Genomic DNA, 27,701 nt, shown 5'->3' with positions numbered 1-27,701 from the left:
ATATTTAAGTACAAAATTCGAATTTAGTTTTTCAGCCATTTTGACAGCCCTAGTGTGCAGCGCATTTTATGGAGGACTGTTTCCTGATCCTGGTAGAGTAGACTACAATGCCGTCTGTTCTGACTCACAGACTGTAAGTACGTTTTTTATATTTAAAGAGTTTTTATATTTTATATTTTTTATATTTAAAGCGAGTTTTTTGGGCAGTGTAGAGTAGTGCTTGTTGTTTGTCATTTCTCCGATCACAAATGCAGACATGGTTTTATGTTTACGCGGCGCGATACGCAATGCAACGTGTAAAAAGACAGTATAAGTCATTATAATCCATAATTATGTCCCCACTGGATGCAACGAATGCCTCGTTTATAATGGGTTTTCATGTTTTTGAATCATCGCTCCGGCCTGACAGGGCATCATCACAGTAGTGGTAGGGGCGTAACATTTCCGTCACACGCTTGAGGTACTCAGCCAATCACAACGCACTGGATAGCTGGCCAATCACAGCACACCTCGCTTTTTCAGACCGATGAGCTTTGTAAAAATCGACGCGTTTCAGAAAGGCGGGGCATAGAGGAGAAACAATAATGTACAGTTTGTGGAAAATAATGTGTTTTTTGAACCTTAAACCGCATAAACACATTTCATTACACAAAATAATGTTCTTTTTAGCAGCATCATATGACCCCTTTAAGTTTGGTGATTTGGTGTATCTTGTTGAAGTACAGCTTCTGTCCTTTGTCTCATTGATTACATCTATAATTGAGACTTTTCAAAGAGAAGTGAATGTTAATTTGATTTGCCTAATGTCAATATTTAGCTTTATTATTTAATGTTTTTATGTTTGGTTGGGTTTAGGTGGAAGGTGGGTTCCATTTTGTTTTGCATTACTTTTATTTCTCCTAGTTTAGGCAGTTAGTTTAGCCTATTGTATTTTGTTTTCTTTCTTTGTAGCTTAGCTAGTTAGTTGTAAAAGAGTTAGCTTGTTATGTTTGTTATTTTTGGCCTTAATTGCCCCCTTCTGAAATTGATACCCTTTTGTTATTCTTTTTCTGAATTATGTAAATAAAACTACTCTGTTTTGTTCCAATTTATCGTGGTTGTTTGGATTATTGTAGCCATTCTGGCCCTGCAGACGGGGTTTTCTCTGCCGTTGCACGTCCACTCAGCAACAGCCATTTATTTCTGTTGCGATCTTTCCCTAGACTAATCTAGACCATAAAAAAAATTTAAATAATAATAATATATAAAAAAAATTGTTATCTTGACAATAAATTTCTTGAAATAACTAAAAAGAATTGTATTTTTATTAGTTTTATTTTCAAGTCCAGTCAACTAATGTGATGTTTTAACAAGCGAAATCATGTCAACTTGAAAATATTTATTTTTATAGATTATAGATATAATAGATATAATAGATTTATACATGAGTCGATTAATCTTAAGCACATTTGTTTCCTCGCTGCCTTAAAAGTTTTTAGTTAAGATGATCAAATATTTTGCCTTGTGTCAACTTATTGATTGAGACACTATTTCCATTCACGTTTTAATTGTTTAAAATCTCAAAAAAATAAAAATACAAATAAACAAAATCTGTCAAAATAAACAAAATATAAAACAGTAAGTTTTTATGTTAAGTACATACAGAAGTCCCACAATTTTGACAAAAGCAGTTGGTAGGGGTGTAACAATATATTGTGCTACAATATACAGCAAAACAAAAATGCCACAATATGTGGATGTGGACAATTAATTGCAATATAGAGAATAATTCACCCCAAAAAAAAAAAAACTGTCATAATTTACTTACCTTCATGTTGTTCCATAACTTTTGTTCATCTCCGAAACACAAATTAGAATGTTTTTAATTAAATAAACACTGATCAACACACACACATATAACGTGCATCAAATTCTCATGAGTCAGTTCATATAGATTCAGTTTATATAAGATTAATTTTTTATGATGTTTTAGATACTTTTTGAAGCATAGACTTTCAATGGAGGGACTGAAATATCTCTATCTTCATTTGTCTCTCTATCTTCAGTTTCAAAGATGAATAAAGAGGCGGGTGAGTAAATGATGGCAGAAATGTCATTTTGGGTGAACTATCCCTATTAATCTTGCTGTAGAGTTAGAGGTCATTCACACAGATGCAGACCAGTGGGATAAAAAAGCAAAGAGTTTTTAAAAAGTAACAGAGGCAAAAAAAAATAAAAAATTCAACACTGTACTTTCCTGTCAAAAATTAAATATGGCGCTACCCAGACTAAGGTCTACTGCTGCACATACATACATAAATACATACATACATAAACAAATAAGAAAGAAAGAAACACACACACACACACACACACACAAACAAAACGACCCATTCTTTATTGAAGCATTATTGAAAAAATGTAAATAATCCCTATACCGAAAAAAAAAAAAAGGGAAAATATCTCTGGAAACATGACAGCTGAAAAAGTGGACAGTCATAATCTCTTATTAGAAAAAGGTTGTGTTTCAGACCAGATCTGATTGAAAAATCAGATGAAGAATCAGTCTGAAAATGTTTTTACAATGAAATCTAGTTCTCAAATGTCCTTGTTTAAGTACAGTACACACTTCAAACTCTCTTTTGATCCATGATACATACGAGTTGTAATCTGTGTGAAGCACAGATTCTGGTGTTCGACTAAAACAACAATGATCATTCTGACCAAAACATCACATTTGTAATAAAGTGTTACCTTTTGGCACTTTAACAGCTAGAGGCAACACACTGACATTGTAAGTGACACAACCAAGACCCTGCCATAATGAAATCCGATCACAAGTGGTCACAGAAGACACATCTGAGATGCATGAAAACAACCGGTGTAAACAGCAATCTGTCTCAGCTGTTCATTTGTTATCGGACCACAAGAGACGGTTGTTAATACCAAGTGTAAACAGTCTTTTTTTAATCCGACACTGCAACATAATTGCCCTTTAAAGGGACAATAAAGATCTACTAATACGACTATGACAGAGTGATGCACCTCCTTAATGAAAGGGGAGATGTTGTTTGATGTCAGCACTTGATGTCACATAAATGATCAGTTCCGCTCACACACACTTTTACGAGCACCACACACACACATGCTTTTCCTGGCAAAACGTGTGCCGCTCTGCCTCTCCATTTGCACTGAATGGAGTTATAAATCACCCCACACCTCCACCCTTCGTCTTTCGTCAGTGGGCTTGAGTCCTTTTTCCAGAACCAAGGGGCCTCTGATCACTATTTTGCTCAGTTATTTATTTGAGGGGTGAACAAGTAGTGCACATACATTTTGCATGCACACATATGCCAGTGTTTTTCAATATGTATGTGGGAAATGTGTGCATGCGTATGCCCCCTCCTCATTCCCACCCCAGCTGGTTTCTTTGCCAAAATCAATTTGCCAGTAGATGACAGTGAAATACTGCAGGAAAGCCACCCAGAAGGGGAATGAGCTAACACCTCAGCCAGGATCCTACACCAATGGGCAGAGCATATGAATGAATAGCAATGGCAGAGATGGAGAGAGAAAAAAGGAAGTGCAAATGGCCCGTAGGGAACGAAAATTTGAAATTTAATTAGGACTGCTTAATGTGTCCATGTTAAGAAGTGGTGTATGGTTGTCTGCTAACCTCTGAACACCCTGCTGCTTCCATGCACATGGAGCCCTGATGCTCACGCTTAGTGCATACTGGGTAAAGAAACCTGGTGTTTATAAACAGCACAATAAAATAGTATACTTCTTTCTACAGTATATATTATGTATAATGTGCACAAGGCAATGTGCTTGATTTCATCCTCCATTGCCAATATTATGGACCAGAAGTAAATACAGTGGCACTGTTTTTTTTTTTTTAAACAAATGTATGTTTTTAGTCACTTTCTAAATAGTAAAAACAAAAATTCCACATGAGGGTTTTCACAGCAATGCCATAAAGAACCATTTTGGGTTTCCCAAAGAACCTTTCAGTGAGCAGTTCTTAAGAGAACCACTTTTTTTCTTAGTGTGAAGAATATTTTAAAATTCTAAAGAAGCTTTTTTCCGCTATACAATCTAAAAAAACATATGCATAACTACATATGCAGCATTCAGTAAGTACTATGCTATATTTCCATTCTGAACATTTTTGGTCAATAAACAATTCCCATACTTTTATTTTATTGGATAAAAGTTATTTTTGTGGGTATAGGAACATAGAATGAGTAGATGTGTCCAAAATTTTTACAAACTATATATACTATTTGCTGCAATAGCAGTGAGAGTAGCATGATAGCAGGCCTATGCCATTTCGAACAAAACCTCTCTCTTTGCATAATAATCGCCAATAACATTGCCGAAAAATATCTTTTGACTCAAAGTCTCTTATGCAACAAACCAATGCGTTGGTTCTTGAATGAAAAATGTTTTTCAACTAAAAACTGAACAAATTACATCAAATAGTGCTGCTTCAAATTGCACAATTAGCTGATTCCTTTGTGAATGAGCTAAAAATCTGCTGTCATGTAATCAGGAAGGGAACAGGAAGTATAATTAACACATGGGTCAGAGGCTACAGAACTGGGTTAATGTGCGTTTCAGTCTCTGGTTACTGTTGCCGTGTTTTTTTCAGTGGGCCCAAAGCCTGATTATGCTGACGTGGTGATGGTCGGGCTGCCTATGGTCAGGTGGTTTATTCAATCGCTGGATGTTGCTATGGGGACTGAATGAGGGTTGTGGACCACCAGCAGCGAGCTGCAGCAGGAGATTGGCTCTTAACCTTACCAATTCCTTAACCTCAACCTTACACTTTGGTTTGGTTTTCCGCTCTTCTATGTTAACGTCTACAGCAGTGTAGAAGAAGTTGGACCTGGACTTTTAAAAGGCATTGGAACGAGTCCTGGAAGGGAAAAATCATGAGCTGGCATACATAGTGGACACTTAGCCAAACCTCACACTTTGTATCAGATGAAAAAAGTATGCTTATTCCCTTCTGATCCTTAATTCAATAGACCACGCTCAAAGAAAACTAGAGAGGATTTGGTGTAAAACATCTTTTCTCCTGTACAATCTGTCTCAAATCCCTAATTTAAAAAAAATGCCTGTTCCCCATCAAGTCGTGATATTAATATACCGCTCTTTCTCTCTCTAAATGTGACCTCACTGAATTGAAACATTACACCATGTTTTAGCGAATTGATTACTATGAGTATTAGCAAGTGCATGAAATGCCAAATGCCACCCTGCCACCCAAACCGTCAGCAGGGCGAGTATGTACTTCATTTCTGCGCTGCCTGCCTTGGTGGTCTCTGGTGTAAGCTATATTTTACCCTTGCCTTTCTTTTTCCCATTTTTTATAGCAAACAGAAAATTGTTCCTAATTTGCTGTTGCTAGAGGGGGGTAATTTGTGGCTTTTGGCAGAGTGTCACAAGCCCCAAATTTGAAAAAGCTGCTGTGGGGAAGCTGTTTTTTTACAGCCGTGGAGGACACGTTTTGGCAGCGAGAGAGCCAATCACTTTTATATATCAAGGAAAAAACTGAATGAAGCAAAGGAAGCACTGGAACTAAACAGAGGGCAACAAGACTGTATTGATCTTTGAGGAAGGAACTAACCCTTGTCTAACATAGTTATCTCCTGTTTTGTATGCCTCTTTAGCACTGTTTGCAGCCCATGCATTTGATCTTCAGATGTTTCCATGAAGTTTCTGAGAGCCCAGGAGATCAAGAACATATGGGGCTTACAATATTAAGTGTAAATGAATGAATGTAAACTCTCGAACATGAAGTGTGCGGTAGCTCCAAACTAATTAGATTTTGAGTCCTGGGTCCTGTTAAAGACGGTGAGAAAAATGCAGGGAAAATTAGTTTGTTTTATCTTACTATTTAGAGTTAATAAAATGAGCCTCAACCCATTCTACAGTTCTTTATTTTAACGTGAACATACTTAAAGGGATAGTTCACCCGAAAATGAAAATTCTGTCATTATTTGCTCACCCTCAAGTTGTTCCAAACCTGTATGAATTTCTTTGTTTCTGTTGAACGCAAAAAAAAAAAAAACAGTTGCTGGTAGCCATTTTTTCCAGTACTATGGAAGTGAATGGCTACCAGAAACTGTGTGGTTACCAACATTCTTCAAAATATTTTCGTTTGTGTTCAACAGAAGAAAGAAACTCATACAGGTGTGTGTGGAACAACTTGAGGGTGAGCAAATAATGCTATCCCTTTAAGACATGTTCACACCAAGAACGATAACTATATTAGTTCTATCAATAACTATATCCAAACCAACATACACAAAAACATTCTGTTTATTACAAGTGCATACGGCACTTACGTTGTCTGCCATTTTTAGTGAATCAAAAACCTACTACAGTGCAACCAGCGTAGTGCGGTTCATGAACAAATGACTCTATTGTCTTTAAAATAAATCGTTCAAAAAAGACTGAGGAGTTACACTGTGAATCAGTCTGATGAATCCTTCACTGAACGTATTATTGAATTAACATCAAGTAATAATTCAAATAATGACATCAAGTCATAATTTGCAGTGTTGGAATATTCTAATATATTACTGAATGGATGGATGGAATATACATATATATTCATTAATGGAAATTTAGAACTAAAAAGTTTATGAATTGAATATTTTTTGTACAAATTTAATTTGTTTTTATTTGTATTTTATAAGAACAGTTTTATACAATGAATGCAATTTAAAGCTTTTCAACTTTAGATTTTGGTGTTGATTATTATATCTAAATATCAATTGCATTGCATTGTTTGGGTCCTGTTGTTCATTTTAAGCCTTTTTAAATAAATATTTCCATTATGTACCAAGTTAGAGGATTCCTGATTTACAGCATCTGAAAGTGAATTTCTTTCATGAGCAAAATGCACATTGTAAATGAAATTTACAGAATTGATGCCCAGCTCTAGTTTCCAGAGGCCCTAACTATTTCTTTATTGTTCTTTCTGGTCTTTCCCCCTTTAAATACATCGTTTTCCATTTTGCCCACCCTTGTCCGACTCTCCACCCTATATTCACTTTCGCTCTTCAGGGACTGCTGAAGCATTTCAGCGTCTCTGAATCCAGCATGGGTTTTCACTTCCACAACACTACGTCATTACCCTGGGTGTTTAAACACTTAAGGAAGATTTAAAGAGCAGGAAGAGAAAAAAAAAAACAGAAAGTTGTGCATTAACTCTGCATTACCCAAAAGAACTGTAAAACCTGCACCCTGAGTAAAATGTGAATAAATAAAACCTGTGCCTGTCAGAGATCTGGAACAGAAGAGTGGATGCGAATGAGGGGGGCGGGCACCATGTTGAAATTAGAAGCACTAAACTTGGAGGGTGTCTGCTGTAGACTGTGAGACTTTTAGACCAGTTGTTGTGTGCCAATAACTAATGATGTCGGACGCAGTGCCTGCCGAGCCAAAAGCAGCAAAGTGTTTGAGTCTTAATAACTCATTTTGTTGAATGACACAACACAGTTGCCATTCGGAATGGGAACACCATCATAGAACACGACACTCCCAGTGCCTACACTCTTACAGCTGTGAAGAGCACAAGAGTTGAGGATAAGTCTAAATTAATCAAAACTCGACTGATACTTCGACATCAAGTTTAATTAATTCTCTGAAATATCGCCGCTAATTCTTCACCGCATTTAATTAAGTTGCCGCACTGCCAAACTAATAGCAACTGTTTGTTGCTCTCACACCCTCCAAACATCTGTTTCTGGTGGGAAACTCCATGGGAAAGTTTAATCAGTTCAGAAACTCGTAGGCAAAAGCAGAAAGTTGGAAGAACCAATACCTTACATATCTTCTTTACACATAAACCAGTTTTGTTCTACATTGGGGGCAGTTCTAGGCACACAATAAAGCTCTTTTGATGGATGGAAGCCCTGGAGGATGCTGCAGGTGTTGCATGGGATACATCTATCACACGCCAAATCAAGCCGGAGTTGTTCCTCCTGGATTGAGACGGATGGAAAACAGCATTCCATGAGTCTGCATGAAAGACAGTGAGAGAGCTGGGGGCTGTACTTGACAGGCCTCCATGTAACAAAGGTGAAAGTTTGACCTCCTTATCTGACTATTAGGTTTACCGGAGAGGTTGAGTGGAGGAGTGAAGACCAGGGCAAGGTAAAATATGCGTTAAGTGTTCCATGCATCATGTATATGGGATGCCATTACAAACTACACACTTTGCTGTATCTTCTACCAGTGAGTTGTTAGAGATATCCTAACTGGACAGTAGCTTATAGTGCTTTAAACATTTTCAGATTCCCAGAAAAAAACACACCTGCTCCAAGAAAGTTCCACCTGTGACTATTATTATTGCTCATATCCTGTTTGGGTTTTAAGCAAACCAACAAATGATAACACCTTGTGAAAATTCACATGAGATGGTGAAAATGTATGATATCGCACAAATTGGCTTGTACAAAAAGATATAACTTGTTTTTACAATCTGTCTTCTGTAGTTTCACTCATTATTATTTTTTATAAAAAGGAACCCTTGCCACATTCTATATGTAATTATGGATTGTTTTGGTTTCAGCCAGTAAGCAACCACCAGTTTACTTTTAAACTGCATAGCAACACCCTAGCAACCACCCACAACAACTGAAAAAAAACTCATTTTGGGCACATCATGAAAATCACAATGGTTAGCAAAGGGACCAATTAATGTCTAATCCCTAAAAGGTATGTATTTTAGGTTTAGTCTTGGCAAAGAAAATATGATGGAAACTATATTTTCCACAAATTTACCACAGCTACAATTATTGTTACTACTGTGAAACAAACACTGTAAAAAATATACAATTTCCTTATTTTATATTAGTGGAAGCTAATACCAGTTATACCACAGTATATTTAAGTAACAATTACATTTTGGCGTCTATCTATCTATCTATCTATCTATCTATATTTTTATCTATCTATCTATCGTTTACAATAGGAAAAAAAGACACGTCCATGCTGGAAAATATTTCACTTTTTTTTCTTTTCTTTTTCTTTTTTTTTGAGAAAGTTAGCGTTACTGAATTTATTTCTCAGAGGCAGTTTTAATCTATCCTCACACGTGTCTGGCGTTTACAAACCCCAATACCTTCATGGCTCACCTCTATCTTTCAGTCCTTTCCTCCCTTTCAACCCCCCTTAGGGAGGTAAAACCCAGACCTGAACCACACTTCTCTTATTTAAGGGGGTCAGGTCGAGCTTATCGGTCTCCGGAGAGCTATAAAGCAGCCAGGCTCATGTTTTCTCTGCGCGCCTCTGGATGAGTTGCGGCGCGTGAAAGGCTTGCGCTGTGGGCACGCGGAGGTCTAGCGCGCAGTTAAAATGAAACAGTGGCTGTGGAAAGAAAATATGAAGACTTGTGCGGCCTTCGGAGTATTTGACTCCTGTGAACCTGTGAAGTTCCAGGAGGACATGCTCCGTTCATTTCCTTATTTTCGCTATTTTCCCTGTCAAAGCTGCGGTTTACGCGGGTAAAGAACTTGTGCGCACACGCGCGTAAATACGGGTATGACAGGTGTCCAGCGCGCCAAAACGGAGGGAAAACGTATGACGACGTGTGTTTCTGTCCTAGCTTCGACTAAAAATATTTAGTTAAATTTGATAAAACCTCCTTTTGGACACTTCCTGAAAATTGCAATGGTTCACAAAGAGAATAAAGATATATAACGTTGTAAAATTATGTATTTAGGTTTCGTTATGGCAAAAGAAAATACCCTGGAAAATGTTTATTTCACAAAAATACCACAGCTACTACAGTTATTAGGCGAATATTGTAAAAAAAAAAAAAAAAAATGCAATTTTTGTCAAAAAACAAAAAAGACAAAATGGGTAAAATGCCCGCAAAATCATTCCAAATAAAATAATGGTCTGGTCCATAGCAGCAGATCTCTGGTGGTCTCTTGGGCGTATAACGGTAGGTCTGCAAAAAACCCTTCCACGTCATTAATGGCCATTTTAAATGGTTTTAAAATAAGTGCTGGGGTTACTTCTCAGGCAACATTTAAAATTAAATTTACCTTTTGGAAGTAGCTTAAAAACTACTCCTTTCATTTATTCCACCTCATTATGCAATGATGCTGCCCAATATAAAACATCTGGAAAATATCTAATTTACAAATAACAATGCTTTTGTGAGAAACAAAAAAATACACTGTGGTTTCATTGTATGAACTCAATCACGACTATAGATTTCACAAATTGACTCATTTAATGATCCATTTCAAGCAGCAGAAAAGGTGCTCAGAACTTAATAAGGATGGGAATGAATAAGAGGAACCAATTACTTTGTTTAATATAATTAATTTTTCTTTTTTATATACTATTTGTTATATTTATTATTTATATATTCATAGATCCCAATGAAAGAGCAATCGAGATATCGCCTGCTGAACCACAGACACATAGTGCGGGAGTGTAAACATTAGAGAGGAAATTTATGTGGTGAGGAATGGGAGGGTGGTCAGGGAATGAGTGAACGGGGAGGGGGCTTGAAAGAGAGGTGTGGAAGGAGAGAAGGGGGTTTTAGATAGCACGGGTTGGGAGAAAGAGAATGTTTGGATAGAAGAGGGGAAAGTCACGCTAATTTATACTCATCTAATTGGAACCAGGGCAGGCCCTGCACCTGAGATGCATTCCACAGAACTGTAACACGGGAGAGACTACATGTGTGTTTGAAAGTGCATGATGGTGTGTATCTCTGTGTGTTTGGTTAAGTCAGAGGTCAGGGGGGTTTTTACCAAAGAGCAAAAGGTCAGCATCAATGGTGTCTTTGTTATCTAGCATCTCACAGCGGTCGGAGTGTGTCGAGAATTGTTCCGTCGTGACAGTCGCACAAGCTACTCAGAGCCAGACCACCCTGGTTTTCTCACACATGCATGCTCATAAAGTTTCTCCAATCAGTTTGAAAAATCTGGGGCGCACAGTCACTATTATAATCTAACAACCGGGCCTTTATAGTGGCAGATGGACATCATCAGGCTAAAATTCTCACTCAAACATGGATGCTTAAGTCATAAAGCAGATTGCCAGATGTTAAGCATATATCACTGTACCAGTCCAGCTGGTATGACATAAAGTACCAACTTTGATTTCATCTGCCATCTCGATGCTGAATAAAAGCATCTGATAGCAATTTTAACCATTGTACGGATGATAGTCTGTATAGTGTGGTGATGATGTGGCTGGCATTAGACATCTGCCAAGGAGGCTTCGAGTTGTGCTTCAAGTCATTATTCAGTCTCGTCTCACACAGCAACCTATCAATAACCTGAGCTGTGAATGGATGGCCTGGCGGCGTGTACACGCTCACTGAATACACACGTATAAATCCCTGGAGAATAAAAGCTAGATAAATAGATATGTGGAAGAAAATCCAAATTCCATTAAAAATAAAAAACATGAGCCGGGTTGAAAGACAGCGGCCGCAGTCAGACATATGGAGAGCATATTGGTCACAATGCAACATCCCCTCCTTTTCTGCTTTTTTCAGCTCTTTCTGGAAAGGGAAGAATTGTAACAGAGATTCAGATGTGGCGGAGAGTGTTTTGTTTCCCTCTGGGAAGGGCTGCATCACTCAGGAAGTTCAGGACAGGGTTTTTTTTCATGCTCTTTTGAAGCTATCTTTTCCAGTTTCATTGGCCATGACAGACAGCTCGATAGTTTGCACACATTAATGACTTTGAGTCACTGGAGAGTGAAAGAGCGTCGTGCTCGGTTCATTAGTGGTTGCTGCACAGACGCAAACCCTCCTAGTTTTTTTTTACCTCGTGTCTATTCCAAGTGCCTGACTCAAAGTGCATCAAAGAGGCCGCAGCATGTCTGCTTTTCCCGCCTTTCATGGCACGCATACACAAACACGCTAGTTTTGCCCCGTTTCAGCAAAATCACAGGGCATTGTGATAACAGATGAAATAAAAACAGACTATATCCTCAAGACTGTGAAGTCCAGATACATGAGGCGTAAAGGCCACCTCTGGATACAAATGTGAGAAACAAAATTATGAATAATTACTGACATATTAATAAAATAATGCAAAATAGATAAAATAACATTTTTGCAACAAAAAAAACAACAACAGCAAATTGTTTAATTTAAATAATGCATTAAATACATTTTGTAAAATCAAGTAAATAAATATAACATTTTTAGGACAACATTAAAGTCAATAAGAAATGGTTTTCACAATGCATTCATAATCTGTTAGAAACAGTAATATCCTGTTTCACTTGGTAATTTTAGAGATAAACAGAATATTCAACGAGAAAAAAAAATGTAGGACAGGACTTGGTTTAATTTATCTGTTGTTGATCTGAATGTGAGTTTGCAGTCGATTGTAGGAAAAGGACAGGGTTTAAGTGGACTAAATGATTGGAGAAGTCCTTCATGTCACCAGAGAGGAGTCTGACAAGTCACCGGAAGATCGAGTTGTGACATTTTGAATAAAAATGATGAGGTAAAAAATTGTGAATCGTTCACAATGAAATCATGAATTTTCATTTCATTTCGACTTTAAGAAGTCTTTTTTTTTTAAAGCTGGGTTAAAGCTTTCTTTCATAAATAAGGAACAGTATTGATGAAATTTCCCAGGGAATTATTTCCTCCCCGCATAGACAAATTGCAGCCATTTCTGTTTTCTATTTTTCCCTCACTCCCAGTCTTCTGCTTAATGCATGCTTTCAAAAGTACCACAGTGGAAATCAGAGGTCTGGCCCTTAGGCCCAATACACTGCCTTTCATTTGAGATTTCAGATGAAGGACGTCATTTTCTCTCTTTCTGCCTCCCTCTCATCATTTTCTGTCTGCATTTTATTGGCTGATGTGAAACTTCGGGTTGGGGTTCTTATATGATTAGTTCACGCAAAAAGGAAAACTCATTATTTACTCACCCTCATGTCGTTCCAAGCCTGCATGCTGTCATTTCCTTCTGTGGAACACAAAAGGAGATGGTTGAAGAATACGTACACAGCTATTTTGCATTCAACAATGTCTGTGAAGCTCCAAAAACATACAAAAAAAAAACATTTTTAGGTGAACTGTTCCTTTAAATGAGACCAAAACTGGATTCAAACCCAATTGCAGCATTTCTCCCTGCCTTGACACCAGATGATTGCTGTTTCACAGTCCTCTTTAGCCCAAGGTCTCGCGTGTGCATGTTTTACATTTAAAATAACACAACTTGATAGTACTTCTGAACACAAGCTCTAAAGTATCTAACAGCCAGAGCATCAAAGAAAATGTGTTTCACAAGCTTTATGTTTCTTGTCATTTCAAACCCAATTTTTTTTTTAGGTTTTGTCCTTTTGGTAAGTGTTGTAGAACTAATTTTAGCCTCTTGATCAAACATATCCATCAGAAAAACAAAGACAGCCCTGTATGATGTAATTGTTCTATTAGCATTTCAGTCGCTTTGATTTGTCAGACTGACATTGGGTTATGAATTATATAACGGTATCCCAACAGATCCGACTCTTCCATTACGCAAGTGTGCGGTCGGGGCCTGATCCGCTGTATTGGACAGGAGCAATCCTGGTCAGATCTGCATTGTATTAGTTCATCCTTGAAGCAGTATCCAGATCTCTCGCTGTGTCTGGTAATGGGAGGAACAGTATGCTTGCTTTGGCTTGACCCTGAGCTGCGATCAGACCGCAGAGTGGTGTCCATTACAAAGAGCAGCGATCTCTCTATGGTATGTTCAAACACATCCCGCAGGCCTGCACTTCAAACAAGGCCGTACCCGCTCACCGGCAGCAGCATGTCAGTTAGTGAGGCCAGCACAATTAATCAATTAAAGGCCTGCGCGGAGCACAGCAAGGCCCCCGTCCCGCTGTGATTTGAGGGAAGGATTATTAGTACTCACACTTGAGTCAATTTAAGATCACTCAAGGCTGTATTCAGATAAGGTATGGGAGGCAAAATACTGATTTTCCTGATTTTCCTGGCATTAGGTGCTGTTAGCAGTTCTTGATGATCTGCATTAAGCCTGAACAGCTCACTCCAACAGTGCTTCTGAATGAAGTCACACTCATTTGTGCACATTTTTTAATGAATTGTTCAGAAAGGCTCAAAAGTCTTGATCCAAACTATTGAATCAGTCTAATGCATCACTCACTGACTAAATCATTTCAATGACTCATTTAGTGATTCTTGATTCACTGAAGTGATTCGGTAAATTGGCTAAATGAATACCTTGAATACAGAGTTAAATTGCAATAATATTTCACAATATTATAGTTTTACGGCATCTTTGATCAAATAAATGCAGCATTACGCATGAGATATCTTTCAAAAACATTTTAAAAATCTTATCGATCCCAGACTTTTGAATGGTAGCTTAGTTCATATTAACAGTACATATTCTGCAATAATATGAGAATAACTACATAAGATTGTATCGGCACAGCTCTTAGATTGATTTTATTTCTGTTTATTGTACTTGTGTAGTGAAAAAAAAAACATTTCAAGGTTTCAAAAAGACTTGAATGTAGACACTGCAGAGAAAAGCTTTAAAAGTAAAGTGCTTTTGAGAGCACATACCTCATAGCTAGGCTTCAGTTGTGTTCACAAATGTAATAAATAAACACCACCATTTTATGCACTGAAACGTTGCCAGTGCCTCATAAACATTAACAGTTTGATTGTGCACGTAAAAAAAAGTAAGCACTCGGCATGCTATTATGAAAGCAAACTTTTGTTGGTCCATTTTTATTTTGTAATTTGGCCAGGGCTATTATCAATGCTTCATATGTTGCCTGAAAGCCACACACACTGTTACACACTCATTCTAAACAATCACAGCCACACACACACGCTCATGCTACAGGGAGGAACATGAAAATAGCACTAATAGGAAAAAGATGAGGGAACTCAATTCGGTGGAGCGCTCCCTCTCTCCAGGGCTGGGTGCTGGACATCATGTGTTTCAGAAGATTCACGCTGTTTACAGTCAATCAGCAGTCGTGTGCTGTGGCTAAGCAGCGTGTAGTTCATCTCCAGCATCTCTTTGATTTACAGTATGTTACATGGATCACATTTTTAGGGCTTTAAGGCTGTTTTATATATATAAATATATTCCGCCTCAGTTCAAGCGGAACGTTGACCGATCATCTCTTGCGATTTACTAATTATAGCACGAAATGAACATGAATGAACATCAGAAGGTATCTTGTTTCATTTTACATTCATATACTGATATGGAATAGACTATGCACGGAGCGTCCTTTAGAACTTCCACATAACGATAATCCAGCTCGTAAACTTCCTGTGAAGCATAATTTGACGTTATGGTATATATAGGTAGACCTAGTAATCCAGTTTTTAAATCTCTCAAATTAAATTTTATTTATTATTTATTTTTTAGTTATTACCGTTTTACTTTACTTGACAACAAAGCATTTTATTTAAAAAAATGGATTGTTTGATGGCACATGATGGAATCTTAACAAGCATCTATGTGATTTATATTGACCCTTAGCAAAGACCCGCCCCCCTTAGTAACTGTTGCTATGTCCGACAACAAGCCTGGCGCTCTCACGCCACACATGTTCTCGTGCAGTGAAAAATACATTGCGGAGCAAAGAGGACACTGACAACGCGCCCACAGACAAGACAGAGCAGGTTACTTTTGGTGTGAAACAAAGTTTCAGATTTCAAATTTTGTCATTTTTAAGATATTCAAACAATAAATACTGTTTTGTCACTCTTCAACACGTAGGGGTAGCGCCTCAGTTCAAGCGGAATGTTGACCGATCATCTCTTGCGATTTACTAATTATAGCACGAAATGAACATGAATGAACATCAGAAGGTATCTTGTTTCATTTTACATTCATATACTGATATGGAATAGACTATGCACGGAGCGTCCTTTAGAACTTCCACATAACGATAATCCAGCTCGTAAACTTCCTGTGAAGCATAATTTGACGTTATGGTATATATAGGTAGAGACTCTTGAGACCTTCACAGAAACCTTTCCTGCTTTGTTCTTGTCAGAAACTGAGAAACAAAATAATTGCAACACCGTAAATAATGATGGCAACATTAACATAAAGTTTTGTGTTATTTAACAACATATAGTTTTATATGCCGAGCCTGGCAATCCCAGGAGAGTACCTAGACACATAATTGTGCATTTAAATGCTGACAACTAAACACTAACTATTTAGGCTAACGTTAGCTTGCTAGCGATGCTATCTCGTAAACTACATTGTATTCTTGATAATCAATAACTTACTTTCATAGTCATGAACAAATTTTTAAAACATAATATTTTAAAGCCTTTATTATTTCTCAACTCTACAGCTGTGCAGTAAAATTAACTTTAAAGATTCCCTGTTGATTCTTGAAGATGACATGAAAAAATTTGCCAAAAATGTCTCCTGGCTGAAAACAAAGACTTTTAAAGGGGTCATATGATGCGATTTCAAGTTTTCCTTTCTCTTTGGAGTGTTACAAGCTCTTGGTGCATAAAGAAGATCTGTAAAGTTGCAAAGACTAAAGTCTCAAATCCAAAGAGTACTGATATGGAATAGACTATGCACGGAGCGTCCTTTAGAACTTCCACATAACGATAATCCAGCTCGTAAACTTCCTGTGAAGCATCATTTGACGTTATGGTATATATAGTTAGAGACTCTTGAGACCTTCACAGAAACCTTTCCTGCTTTGTTCTTGTCAGAAACTGAGAAACAAAATAATTGCAACACCGTAAATAATGATGGCAACATTAACATAAAGTTTTGTGTTATTTAACAACATATAGTTTTATATGCCGAGCCTGGCAATCCCAGGAGAGTACCTAGACACATAATTGTGCATTTAAATGCTGACAACTAAACACTAACTATTTAGGCTAACGTTAGCTTGCTAGCGATGCTATCTCGTAAACTACATTGTATTCTTGATAATCAATAACTTACTTTCATAGTCATGAACAAATTTTTAAAACATAATATTTTAAAGCCTTTATTATTTCTCAACTCTACAGCTGTGCAGTAAAATTAACTTTAAAGATTCCCTGTTGATTCTTGAAGATGACATGAAAAAATTTGCCAAAAATGTCTCCTGGCTGAAAACAAAGACTTTTAAAGAGCATGTCAACATATTCTGTTACACCAAATACACAAAATAATGATCTTTAAAATAACATCATATGACCCCTTTAAGATGAAAATGACATGAAATTACCATTATAACCAGTAGATGGCAGCAGAGGATCACTCATGAGCTCAGTTGCCATTTCAACTCCCTAGTTTTTTCAAGTCTTGCTTTTGAATATATTATAAAATTCTAACAAATTTTTGTACTTTTACTGTACTTAAGTATAAAGTATAGCAAGTGCAGGAAGTCACAAAGTCTCATGTCATTTAAAAAATAAATATGCCCAGACGCCAACAGCCTATAAGGTTTTTGTTTTGTTTTTTTTAAATACTTAACTAGTTAACTACAAATTAAGCTAATTATTAATGGTATAACAATTAAATAATGCATTATATATTTTGAAATATTTTTAGATTTAATTTAAAAACTACATTTTTTAAAAGTTTTATCTTTAACTGTAGAAGCTGATATACATTCAGCCAATTTACTTGCTGCTGTAGTTTTGTTACTCCGAATTTAGTCTGAATCACTTGATGCACAGGTTTATTTTTGACATCGGCTTGTCAGTTAGTTCCTTTCCTACATCGCTACAGTTTCACCGTCAATCACAGCAATGACTCGCGGAACAATTTAGCGGATTCACTCGCAAATTTTTTACACACACGCGTTTGTCATTGCTTAAACAGAATACATGGACGTTTGGTCCTCACAGACAAACAAAAATTTTCTTCAAATTGTTAATGGATTATGTAGAGAAACTGAGCAAAGGGCGCTCCGCAGCTGATTTTGACAGTTGACCGGAAATGACTGAGCTGCCTGGTTTATCTAAAAACAGGAAGTAACCGTGTGAGACCTTGAAAAACATTTGTGAGTTCTCTCAATTTAGGCCTTTTGTAAACAAAAATCGATATACACGATAAATATTCCATTATTTCAATCATTTGTTAAAATTTTCAACCAACGAAAAACCGCTACTTCATATAGTTTTTTTTTACACTTTCTACAAAAGCTTAAAGTGGCTTAGTTTTAAAGTGGCAAAACGGTATTTCCTAGTTAAAACTGTAATCTTATTATATTACTTTAATAATTACAAATAAATAAATGGCAAGAGATCTTACATTTGTAATCGATTCCGCAGCCCATTGTTTGCACATTAGCGAGCATTCACGGCTTTTTGATTTTGAAAAGTGCGCTGCGCGCAGTGTTGCCAATTTAGCTACTTTGTAGCTAGATTTAGCGACTTCCCCGCCCCTTTTGAGACTTTTTTCAAAAGTTTAGGGACAAATATAGCAACTTCTTGGACAAACCTTATCTAAGTTCTCATCTTGCCCACTGATCTACGTTCATCTTTATATAGATCAGTGAATTTGCCATTGTGATGTCATCTAGTGACATTTAGCTACCAGTTTTAGCTACTTTCAATTGAAAGCAGTTGGCAACACTGGCCGCGCGAGCTAACGGCTAAAAGATGATGTGCGCGCTGTGGGAAAAGTGTGTGTGTGTCCCTCCTCGGTTTCTTTCGCTTCGATTTTGCTCTTTCTCAGGCCACAGGCCGCGATCTTAAGAGAGCGAAGCCGAGGCATCTGCAGTTTGCTTCTGCTCCTCACTGAGTGGACCACAAGGCCCTTACAACAACATCTCCGCTGAGGGCCGTGGCGGCATAACTCATCCTTACCGTTTTAAAGATGGGCCACACTTGTGACTCCGCGAGACTCTGGCCCGTGTTACACAAATCATTACGGTGTCGGTTCTCAAGGGCATCGGGTCCTTTGAGAGCTAACTATATGGCCGTGAAAAGAACATTCAGTGTTTTTTATGTGGGGGAAACAAACTCGGGTGTTCATATGTTTACTGTTTTTTTTCTTATTTTAATCCACAGTCCCCTCCTTTTAATTTTTTCCATTGCTTGCTTTTACACATTTCTCCCTCATTTTCTCATCCCCCTCTCTCCCTGTCCTCTTCCAGACGCATGTCCAATAGGACAGAATAATATTTGGACAGGTGTTCCTTTTTAAACACGTTATCCACAAGTCCAAGTACGCAGGGGACCGCACTACATCATTCCTGCATCGTTTTTTAAAGATGGATCTGAGGTTAAGATATACAGTACTGGCTGAGTCATACACAGCCTGCTATACTGTAATCTATAGAGCACTACATCCATAATCCCTGACAATAAAAATCTGTTTAGCACCAATTTTCCTTTATTTTTTAAATGTTCTTTTTTCCTGTTTCAAACAACTGCATAAAGCCACATCTGGAAGACAGATGTACGTCCCACAGCAAGCTCTTTCTCTGTACTTCTCTCTCTCTGTGCTTAGAAACATGAGAGCAGGCTTGTGTCTCTCTCTCGCTCGCTCTCTCTCTCCCTGGGCGAACCACCCACATGAGGAAACGCCTTGCTGTACTAAAGGCAGAAATCCAGGGATGGGTTTTTTTTTTTTTTGATGGATGGGTTTAGCAGACTATCACTTATATCAATGTCAAAACCATAAACCTGCTCTTGCAAAAGAGGCAGAGAGAGAGAAAGATGTCTTTGCATTGGTCTGTCTGACATCTTTCTGCAGTGGTATAAGAGCGTTTTCACAATATTCTTGTCTGCTGTGGCTCCTGAAGCTGTTAAAAGACTTAGCTGATGGGTTGATTGGATTTATCATAGATCTTTGTTTTTTCAGAGACACATCCTCTCTGTCCCATACAGAAATGCGATATGTGGCAGACAATACATGTAGCCTAAAGTAAATACATGGATATATGATACAGTGGCTCCAAATGGTTTTCGGGACACTTAAGCAGCACTTGTGTGTATGAAAATCTTTGTATTATATAACAAAAAAAAAACATTTTTCTTAAGAAAGATATCACAAGCACACTTTTCAAGCAATAAATATTATGAAAATATTAAGAAAATTCAAATTTAATCACAAATAAATACTGGTATTTAATATATATGGCCATATGTGCATGGGATTTCATATTTGTTATCTTTTTTTTTTCTATTATTTCTTAACTCCAAACCAATGACTGAAACCAGTGATTGCATATGTGCGTATAAATAAAACACAGAAATTAATCACACCATAACTGATTGTTTTCATTACGCCGCTTTATTTTCATACTCCAGAACAGCTGCAGAAACATTTGAATTGCAAACCAATTAAGTGGCAAAATTGCACATGAAAAACACTTACATGAGGAGCGTTATTAAATTTATGCTCATGCGATCAGTCTGAAAATGTGTAGCATGCATTTGTTCCATAGCAGCTGTTTAGTGCAACAGTGATGTAATAAAATCACTGTTATGCACCAAGATCCGGAGATGTTTATGGCCTGTAAACAAATCCTGAGTTTATAGTGCGCTTAGAGTTAAATGCTTACTTCAAAAAAAGCGCTTCAGACTTAAAAGTGATAATGTGATTTTTACTCGTGCATGTGTGAAATAAAGCTATTTGGTGACAGTGTTAAGACAGTGATCTTCATTCCATTGCTCTACAGTGCTTATGAATTCTGACATCTTTCTGCAGTGGTATAAGAGCGTTTTCACAATATTCTTGTCTGCTGTGGCTCCTGAAGCTGTTAAAAGACTTAGCTGATGGGTTGATTGGATTTATCATAGATCTTTGTTTTTTCAGAGACACATCCTCTCTGTCCCATACAGAAATGCGATATGTGGCAGACAATACATGTAGCCTAAAGTAAATACATGGATATATGATACAGTGGCTCCAAATGGTTTTCGGGACACTTAAGCAGCACTTGTGTGTATGAAAATCTTTGTATTATATAACAAAACATGTACTTTTTAAAAAAAAGATAGCACAAGCACACTTTCAAGCAAAACATTACATATAACACACTTAATATAAATGGTTATAAATGCTAAAATAACATATAATGTACACGATATACATTATTTGGACACTTTCTGGTTATTAAACACTAATGGATCGTATTAATAATTAATGTGATGAACTACACATGCAAACTTGAGGAAATTTTACTTAAATCCACTAAAAATCACCACAGCATTCAGCATTAATTGTGAAGAAGTGTGACTTTAAATTGTCCAAATGCTTTGTGCCACTGTTTATTATATATGATTTGATGTCAAATGTTTTATATGTGCATATATGCAACTTTAATTTACTTAATATTTTTAAATATGAATTTATTTAATATGTACATATATTTTACTCGTGCATGTGTGAAATAAAGCTATTTGGTGACAGTGTTAAGACAGTGATCTTCATTCCATTGCTCTACAGTGCTTATGAATAGATGCTTTTTAAACTCAAAACACAATCATATAGCATCTAGTGTTTAAGGCAAAAAAAGCTTTAGTGCAAAACTAACAGTGCACACACAAAAAGTCTGAGAAATGAATCTCTTAATCCTTCTCTTCTGCTCATCATTAGAAATGGACTTTGTTATACTTGCTTTTGGTGTTAAGCTATAAAGATTCTTTAAGCACTTGAATGTTTGGTAACACTTTATAGTATTTTTCATGAGTAACATTAACAAACATTACTGCATATATAATGCTTAACAGATCATTGGTTAATAAACATTCAACTAGTTGGAATTACTTTGTATACACACATTAAAGTTTGTTTTATATATATATATATATATATATATATTAAACTTTGTATGATTAAAAATCATACAAATAAACTGAAAATCTAAATTCTACATCTAATTTAAACAGATATAAATGGAATGTTTTCAGTTAAAATAAAAATAAAAAAGTCATAAGGTAAAATTAATAAGAAATATTTTAGTATTCCGCACTATTTCTGGATCAGAAATTAAACAAGCAAACATGGACCTGATCATCAGTTTTACACAAACTTGTGTAAAGTGCTTTGTCATTAAATCAAAAGGTCGATACCCCAAAATCTAAGACTCTGAAATTAATGTTAAGTGTTCAATTCAAATCTAAGTATTAAGTTAATAATACAGTTTGGACTGACTATATATTCGTAATTGAATGTACATGAACAACTGATCTGCTTTTTGATGTTTCATTTTGACCTAATGCAAATTACAATAAACTGTTACAAAATTTTCAAGTGCTCACTTGGTTTTTTGTTTCCGTCTACCCACCTCCGTCGCCACAGAGCCCACCGCTGCTCCCATGGCCCCTCCTAAGGGCCCCCCGACGAACAACCCCACGATCGACCCCAGTAAAGCACTGCCCCTCACCATATTCGGGAGCCACAGGAGCCACCCGACCACACTGTCCCACAACCAGCATAAGAACGAGGTGTTAGGCGGGGAGACGCAGAGCTCTGCGATTCCCTCAACCACCAAATCGTCCACACTTTTCTCTGCTTCGGCCCTTATTCCCTCCAAATCATCCTCTCCTTCTTCTCTTCTGCTTCTCCAGATCTCCTCCTCCTTCTCTTTCACTCTCCTCTCTGCCTCCTGCAACAGAGGGCAGGTGTAGAACTGTGTCCCAGTTTCTTCCACCATCTCCTCCACTTTTATGAACAGCTCCTCCACGCTGGATCCCGGCCGCAGCGGGTGATGTCGGTCCCCGCACTTTTGCACAAGCTCTAGCAAGTCAGGCCGTTGTGTATTGAGATACTCGTCCAGAGAAACATCCTCAGGCAGTCGGTCCATGCGAGTGAAGAGCACCATTGCGTGTTTACTGACCGATTCAGGGCCAAATACCTTCTCGATGGTCTCCAAAATCTGGAGCTCCAGGTTGCTGGGCCGGTGAACAGGGACACGGAGCAAGAAAGCGTGGGGCCCCGGGGCCGATAAAGCCACGCAGAGCGAAAACTGACGGCGAACGTCCTCAGCGGGACGCTCGATGCACAGGCAGTCAGGTGTGTCCACGACAGCCACCTGTGCAGAGAAGACGACAAAGAAATATTTTTTAGAAATGGCCCCTTCAATACACTATGAAATAAGAGAGCACTAATGGATCTATTTGAATACAGCAAAAAAAAAAAAAAAAGCCATGAAAGGTCTTGTTTTTACCATGGTAAAGGGGTGTCCAAGTACAAGGTGTAACATAGTTTATTAGTATAACTTTAGGTAACACTAGACCACTTTGAATGGCACAAGCATATTGTTATATGTATAATATATTTGCTAAGTCTTTGCAATAAGGCACAATTAGTTAATGCATTAACTAACATTAACCAGCAATAAGCAATATATCTGTAACAGTATCTATTAATCTTTGTTAATGTTAGTTATTAAAAATACAACTGTTCATTGTTCATTTCTGTCAGGACCACTATAATCAAAGATGATTGACAATTAGCATACAGTTAGGTAGATGGGGATCAGCTGAGATTCAGCTGATGCGAGCTTGACTAACGCGACCTGCCAGAACTAAAGCTACGCTAGATGTTAGGTGAGGAATATCCAATAATATTAACAGACACAACTTTTGATTTTAATAATGTGTTAGTGAATGTTGAACGTAACATTAACTGAGATTGATACATGCTTTAGAAGTATTTTTCTTTGTTCATTCATGTTAACTTACATAATATTTCTCATTAGAATTATATATCATAATAATATAATTATTAACAATCATTACATTTTCATGTTAAATGTTAGCGAAAGGAACCTTATTGTAAATTGTAAACACTTTTTATGTTAATTTTTTTAATGGTTATCTTTTTGAATCAAAGGTTTAAACTAGTTTTGCAGACAAATATAAATTGGACTGACATTCTTCAAAAAAAAAAAACTATAATTTTAATTACATTTAATTAAATCTCCCAGGTGGCATCTCAGTTTTATGAACTACTAGTTTTATAATTGCACCTTTCAACCAAACAAACAAAAGGCAGTTAAAGTTTGCTAAAATTCTGTTAAATTTGTACAATATATGTTATGGTTTAGGACATGCATACATAAATGTGAATATAATGTGAACATAAATATGACACATAAACGTCATTTTATGAAATGCTTTTGATATGCCTAGTCACATACTAGGAAATTACATACATGCCTTGATGCAACTTTCTTTTTTTTTTAAACTACACAAAAACTGTGCAGAACTGAATGATCAGGTAGCTGAAAGTGAGCTTTAAGTGAGACATGAACGCACCTGTCGTCCTGCCAGCGCCACACGTCTCTTCTGGCAGTCGGTGGCTGGTGTCTCAGGGCCTGTACAGTCAGACTCACATATCAAGCCGCCCAGGATGGCATTGACCGCACTGCTTTTCCCAGCACCCTCTGAGCCGAGCAGCACCAGTCTCAACTCTAGAACCACAGACAGAAACAGAGAAACTGAGCATTATTAAAGACAGACATCACTTACAAAGAAACCACTTTTATTTGGCTTTTTCCCCCAAATTTCAGATTTACTTTTGAATAAATAATGAAAAAAAAAAATAATGAAATGACCCAAAGTTGTGTAATTGGTTTTATGAGGGTTAATTCAATCTCATCTTTAAATGAATACATTTAATTTCTGAAAATTTCATTACAATACTGGCATATTAAAATATGAAATTTATAACTGCATGGCAGATTAATTTTGCACTTTTTAAATCCACATTTGATTTGCATTTAAAACAATTTGAGTTTTATTTTAAAATCTATTTGAGTGGTATGCTTTAGTATACAGAATGTATTGTATATATTTACTATTATCCAATATCAGCTGATTTATTGTAACATGTGAAACATGTGAACATAATGTTGAATTTAATGCCTTTTAATATTTAAAGAAGAAATAGATTTTGATCAATGTCAGTTAACGGTGTGACAAACTGATACAAATATGGGTTTATTAGCAAAGCAAACAAAAAGCAAGAAGTGTTTAATATTTTTCCTATTTAAGTGGAAATTCGTGTTTCACAAGCACAACAGTTCGCTATCTCAATGAAAATCATCTTTTTCTTTCCACACAAATATTGGAGCTTGTAATTCCACATGTGGGTTGAACGAAAAACCAGGATAAATAAACTGGTCCTGTATAGCACGAGACCTGAATGAACAAAATGAAAAGTAATGAAAAGAATAAAATGTGCATAGTGACGCAAAAACAAAAAAAACTAAAACAATTTAAATATATTTTTAGATCAAATATTAATGGGCTACATGGACAACAGGTTAAAATCAATGCTGAACATAAACAAGAAATGTCTGGAGTAACAATTATATTATGATATCAAAGATAAAAGTGAATTGTGCTAGTACTTGATACATAAAGTTTAAATAGCACTTAATACCTAAAACAGCAGGGTCTTTATGATGTATTACACACACCGATTATCAGGATATAATAATGTGAATGCCAATTTGACTAGTTCTGCATCACATAATTTTTATGCAATAGCGCCACCTAAGGACTGAACTGACACATAACACCTTTCATGACATGAAACAGAAATGCAACTTAAACTGCAATATTTAATAAAACAGTTTAAGACTGGATTTGCTAAAAGCTGTGAATGTTGCAGTCAGCAGGCTGTGTGTTATGGTTACACCCGTTTAAACACACGAATAAAGCTCTACACTACACTCCACTCATGTGGCTCAGCTTTTTATTTTTAGTAAGGCTGTTTTCTGAATAGAAAAGTATCTTCCACCTGCTAATGGGTGGGCCGACAGTTTAATGACGATGCTTATAAAATTGTTTCCTTTTTACTTTGGGTGTTGGGAGAGGAACATACTGTAAGATGCTATTAGCAAGAGAAAACACCAAAAAATAAAAACATGTTTGTCTCAGTAAGAGTTTCTGCAGTTTATTAGGACAAATGCCAAGCCATTTAAAGGGAAAGAAAAATAAGGACAAAATTATGGCTTATGTTTTTTATGGTACATATAAGGGGAAAAAGGTACAAAAGCTGTGACCAGGGCAGTACCTTTTTCCTTAAAGTGTGCATATTAGTATCTTAAAAGGTACATATTAGTACCACAAGATTTTATACCTTTTTATGAGAATGTCTACTTAAAGACTTCACTATGTAATTCATGTACTATGGTATTTACATGCACTACAATGTTTTGCAACCTAAAACATGCGTTTCATGTGGTAATCAATCTGAATCAAAAATATTATTCAACCTGCCTGGTAATCTAAATTGCTTTTCTTACAGTGTGGCACTCAAAAAAACACCATGGTACTATAGTAGACATCAAGATTCAGGATATATTACAATGGTACATGTCCAAAAACAAGGTATTACCATAGTAGATGTCCAAAAACAAGGCTACATTTTTTTTGGCTAATGTAAATCAGATACAAACATAATTTCTGAAACTAAAGTAAACTTCCTTAAGTGAAAGCGACTTCAAACCTCTTTCCTTAAGATCTGTCTGCCCTTCTTCACTGCTTTCCGATCTGTCTTTCTCTTCCTGGTGAATTTCATCTTGTGTTGTATTTTCCTCCATAGTCTGCAGCTTGAAAAGGAACAGAACATAATGTATTTAGCAGCAGATTATGAAATGTATTTAAAAAAGCACACTAAAGAGCAGCTGATGGGGAAATAAGGGTGTTCCATTCAGATGACTCAGCACAGAGGAACAAACACACATTACACATACCTCAGGAAAGCACGTTCACTGCTACATTTCAACTGGCAGCTTACAAACAGCCTAAAACATAAGTGTTCAGCTTCCTCTCGAAGTGTGCTATACCAAACAACCGATGACTGCTTCTGATTACGTGAAAGCTGATAAATAACACAGGCTTGAGAAGCTTACCTTCAAGCGAGATACTGCTCTTTTGTGTACCGTGTGCTTATGAGCTGGCCTGGTCTGTGCTCCTCTGTACTGTCTGTGCTCCTCTGTACTTCCTGTTTCTCCTCCTGCTGTTCTATGGTCAAAACACTGCCGGTGTTACGAGATTTTTGGTTTTCGAGATTTTCTGATTCAGTGGGCGGGGCATATATGAATATTCATGAGATTCCCGGACATGCGTGTCGAACCAGGTGGAACTGAGGATTTCAGTTCACGCTCCTTGTATCTCAGCAGGTTTAATGGGATATATATATATATATATATATATATAATTTGGGGGGAAAAGCCAAATAAAAGTGGTTTCTTTGTAAGTGATGTCGCTCGGCTCAGAGGGTGCTGGGAAAAGCAGTGCGGTCAATGCCATCCTGGGCGGCTTGACATCTGAGTCTGACTGTACAGGCCCTGAGACACCAGCCACCGACTGCCAGAAGAGACGTGTGGCGCTGGCAGGACGGCAGGTGCGTTCATGTCAACATATATACTCTTAATTAGGCTTTTTTTTCTACATAAACTGTTCCGTCCTGCTGGAATGACCTGCCCAACTCAATTCGAGCAGCTGAGTCCTTAGCCATCTTCAAGAAACAGCTAGAAAATGGTTGTACTGCTTAATGAAGTGTGGAAACCATTATACAGCGACAGGATTCCTTGATGAATGGAAAGTTCAGAAGAACAGCATTTATTTGAAATATATATATTTTTTTATATAATAAATGTCTTTACTTTCATTTTTATTAAATTAATGCATCATTGAAGAGCAAAATATACATTTCTTTAAAAAAAAATCATAGTAATCCTAAACTTTTGAATGATAATGTCATGTATCAAATGCCAGAATCAAGTGAAGAATT

The 27,701-nt window shown here is 36.9% G+C and overlaps 1 protein-coding gene across 2 annotated transcripts; it reads right to left on the bottom strand.

Annotated features, from left to right (window-relative positions):
• Window positions 1-21,919: 21,919 nt before the first annotated feature.
• LOC107728849 (GTPase IMAP family member 4-like) lies at window positions 21,920-27,079 on the bottom strand. 2 transcript variants are annotated; one of them, XM_016539139.1, is made up of 4 exons: window positions 26,818-27,079; window positions 26,412-26,514; window positions 24,212-24,366; window positions 21,920-22,983 (listed from the first exon to the last, which is right to left on the bottom strand). In XM_016539139.1, exons 2-4 carry the CDS (start codon window positions 26,503-26,505, stop codon window positions 22,207-22,209), a joined length of 1,026 nt encoding a protein of 341 aa, XP_016394625.1. In that variant the 5' UTR covers window positions 26,506-26,514; window positions 26,818-27,079; the 3' UTR covers window positions 21,920-22,206. The 2 variants fall into 2 exon arrangements, with proteins under 2 accessions (XP_016394625.1, XP_016394632.1); XM_016539146.1 differs by lacking the exon at window positions 26,818-27,079 and adding an exon at window positions 26,659-26,805.
• Window positions 27,080-27,701: the final 622 nt, after the last annotated feature.

Source organism: Sinocyclocheilus rhinocerous, unplaced genomic scaffold, assembly GCF_001515625.1.
Source record: "Sinocyclocheilus rhinocerous isolate Xijiao unplaced genomic scaffold, SAMN03320098_v1.1 scaffold463, whole genome shotgun sequence".
NCBI lineage: Eukaryota > Metazoa > Chordata > Actinopteri > Cypriniformes > Cyprinidae > Sinocyclocheilus > Sinocyclocheilus rhinocerous.
Note: the sequence above shows the minus strand (reverse complement) of the source record. Positions and strands in the feature narration are given on the sequence as shown.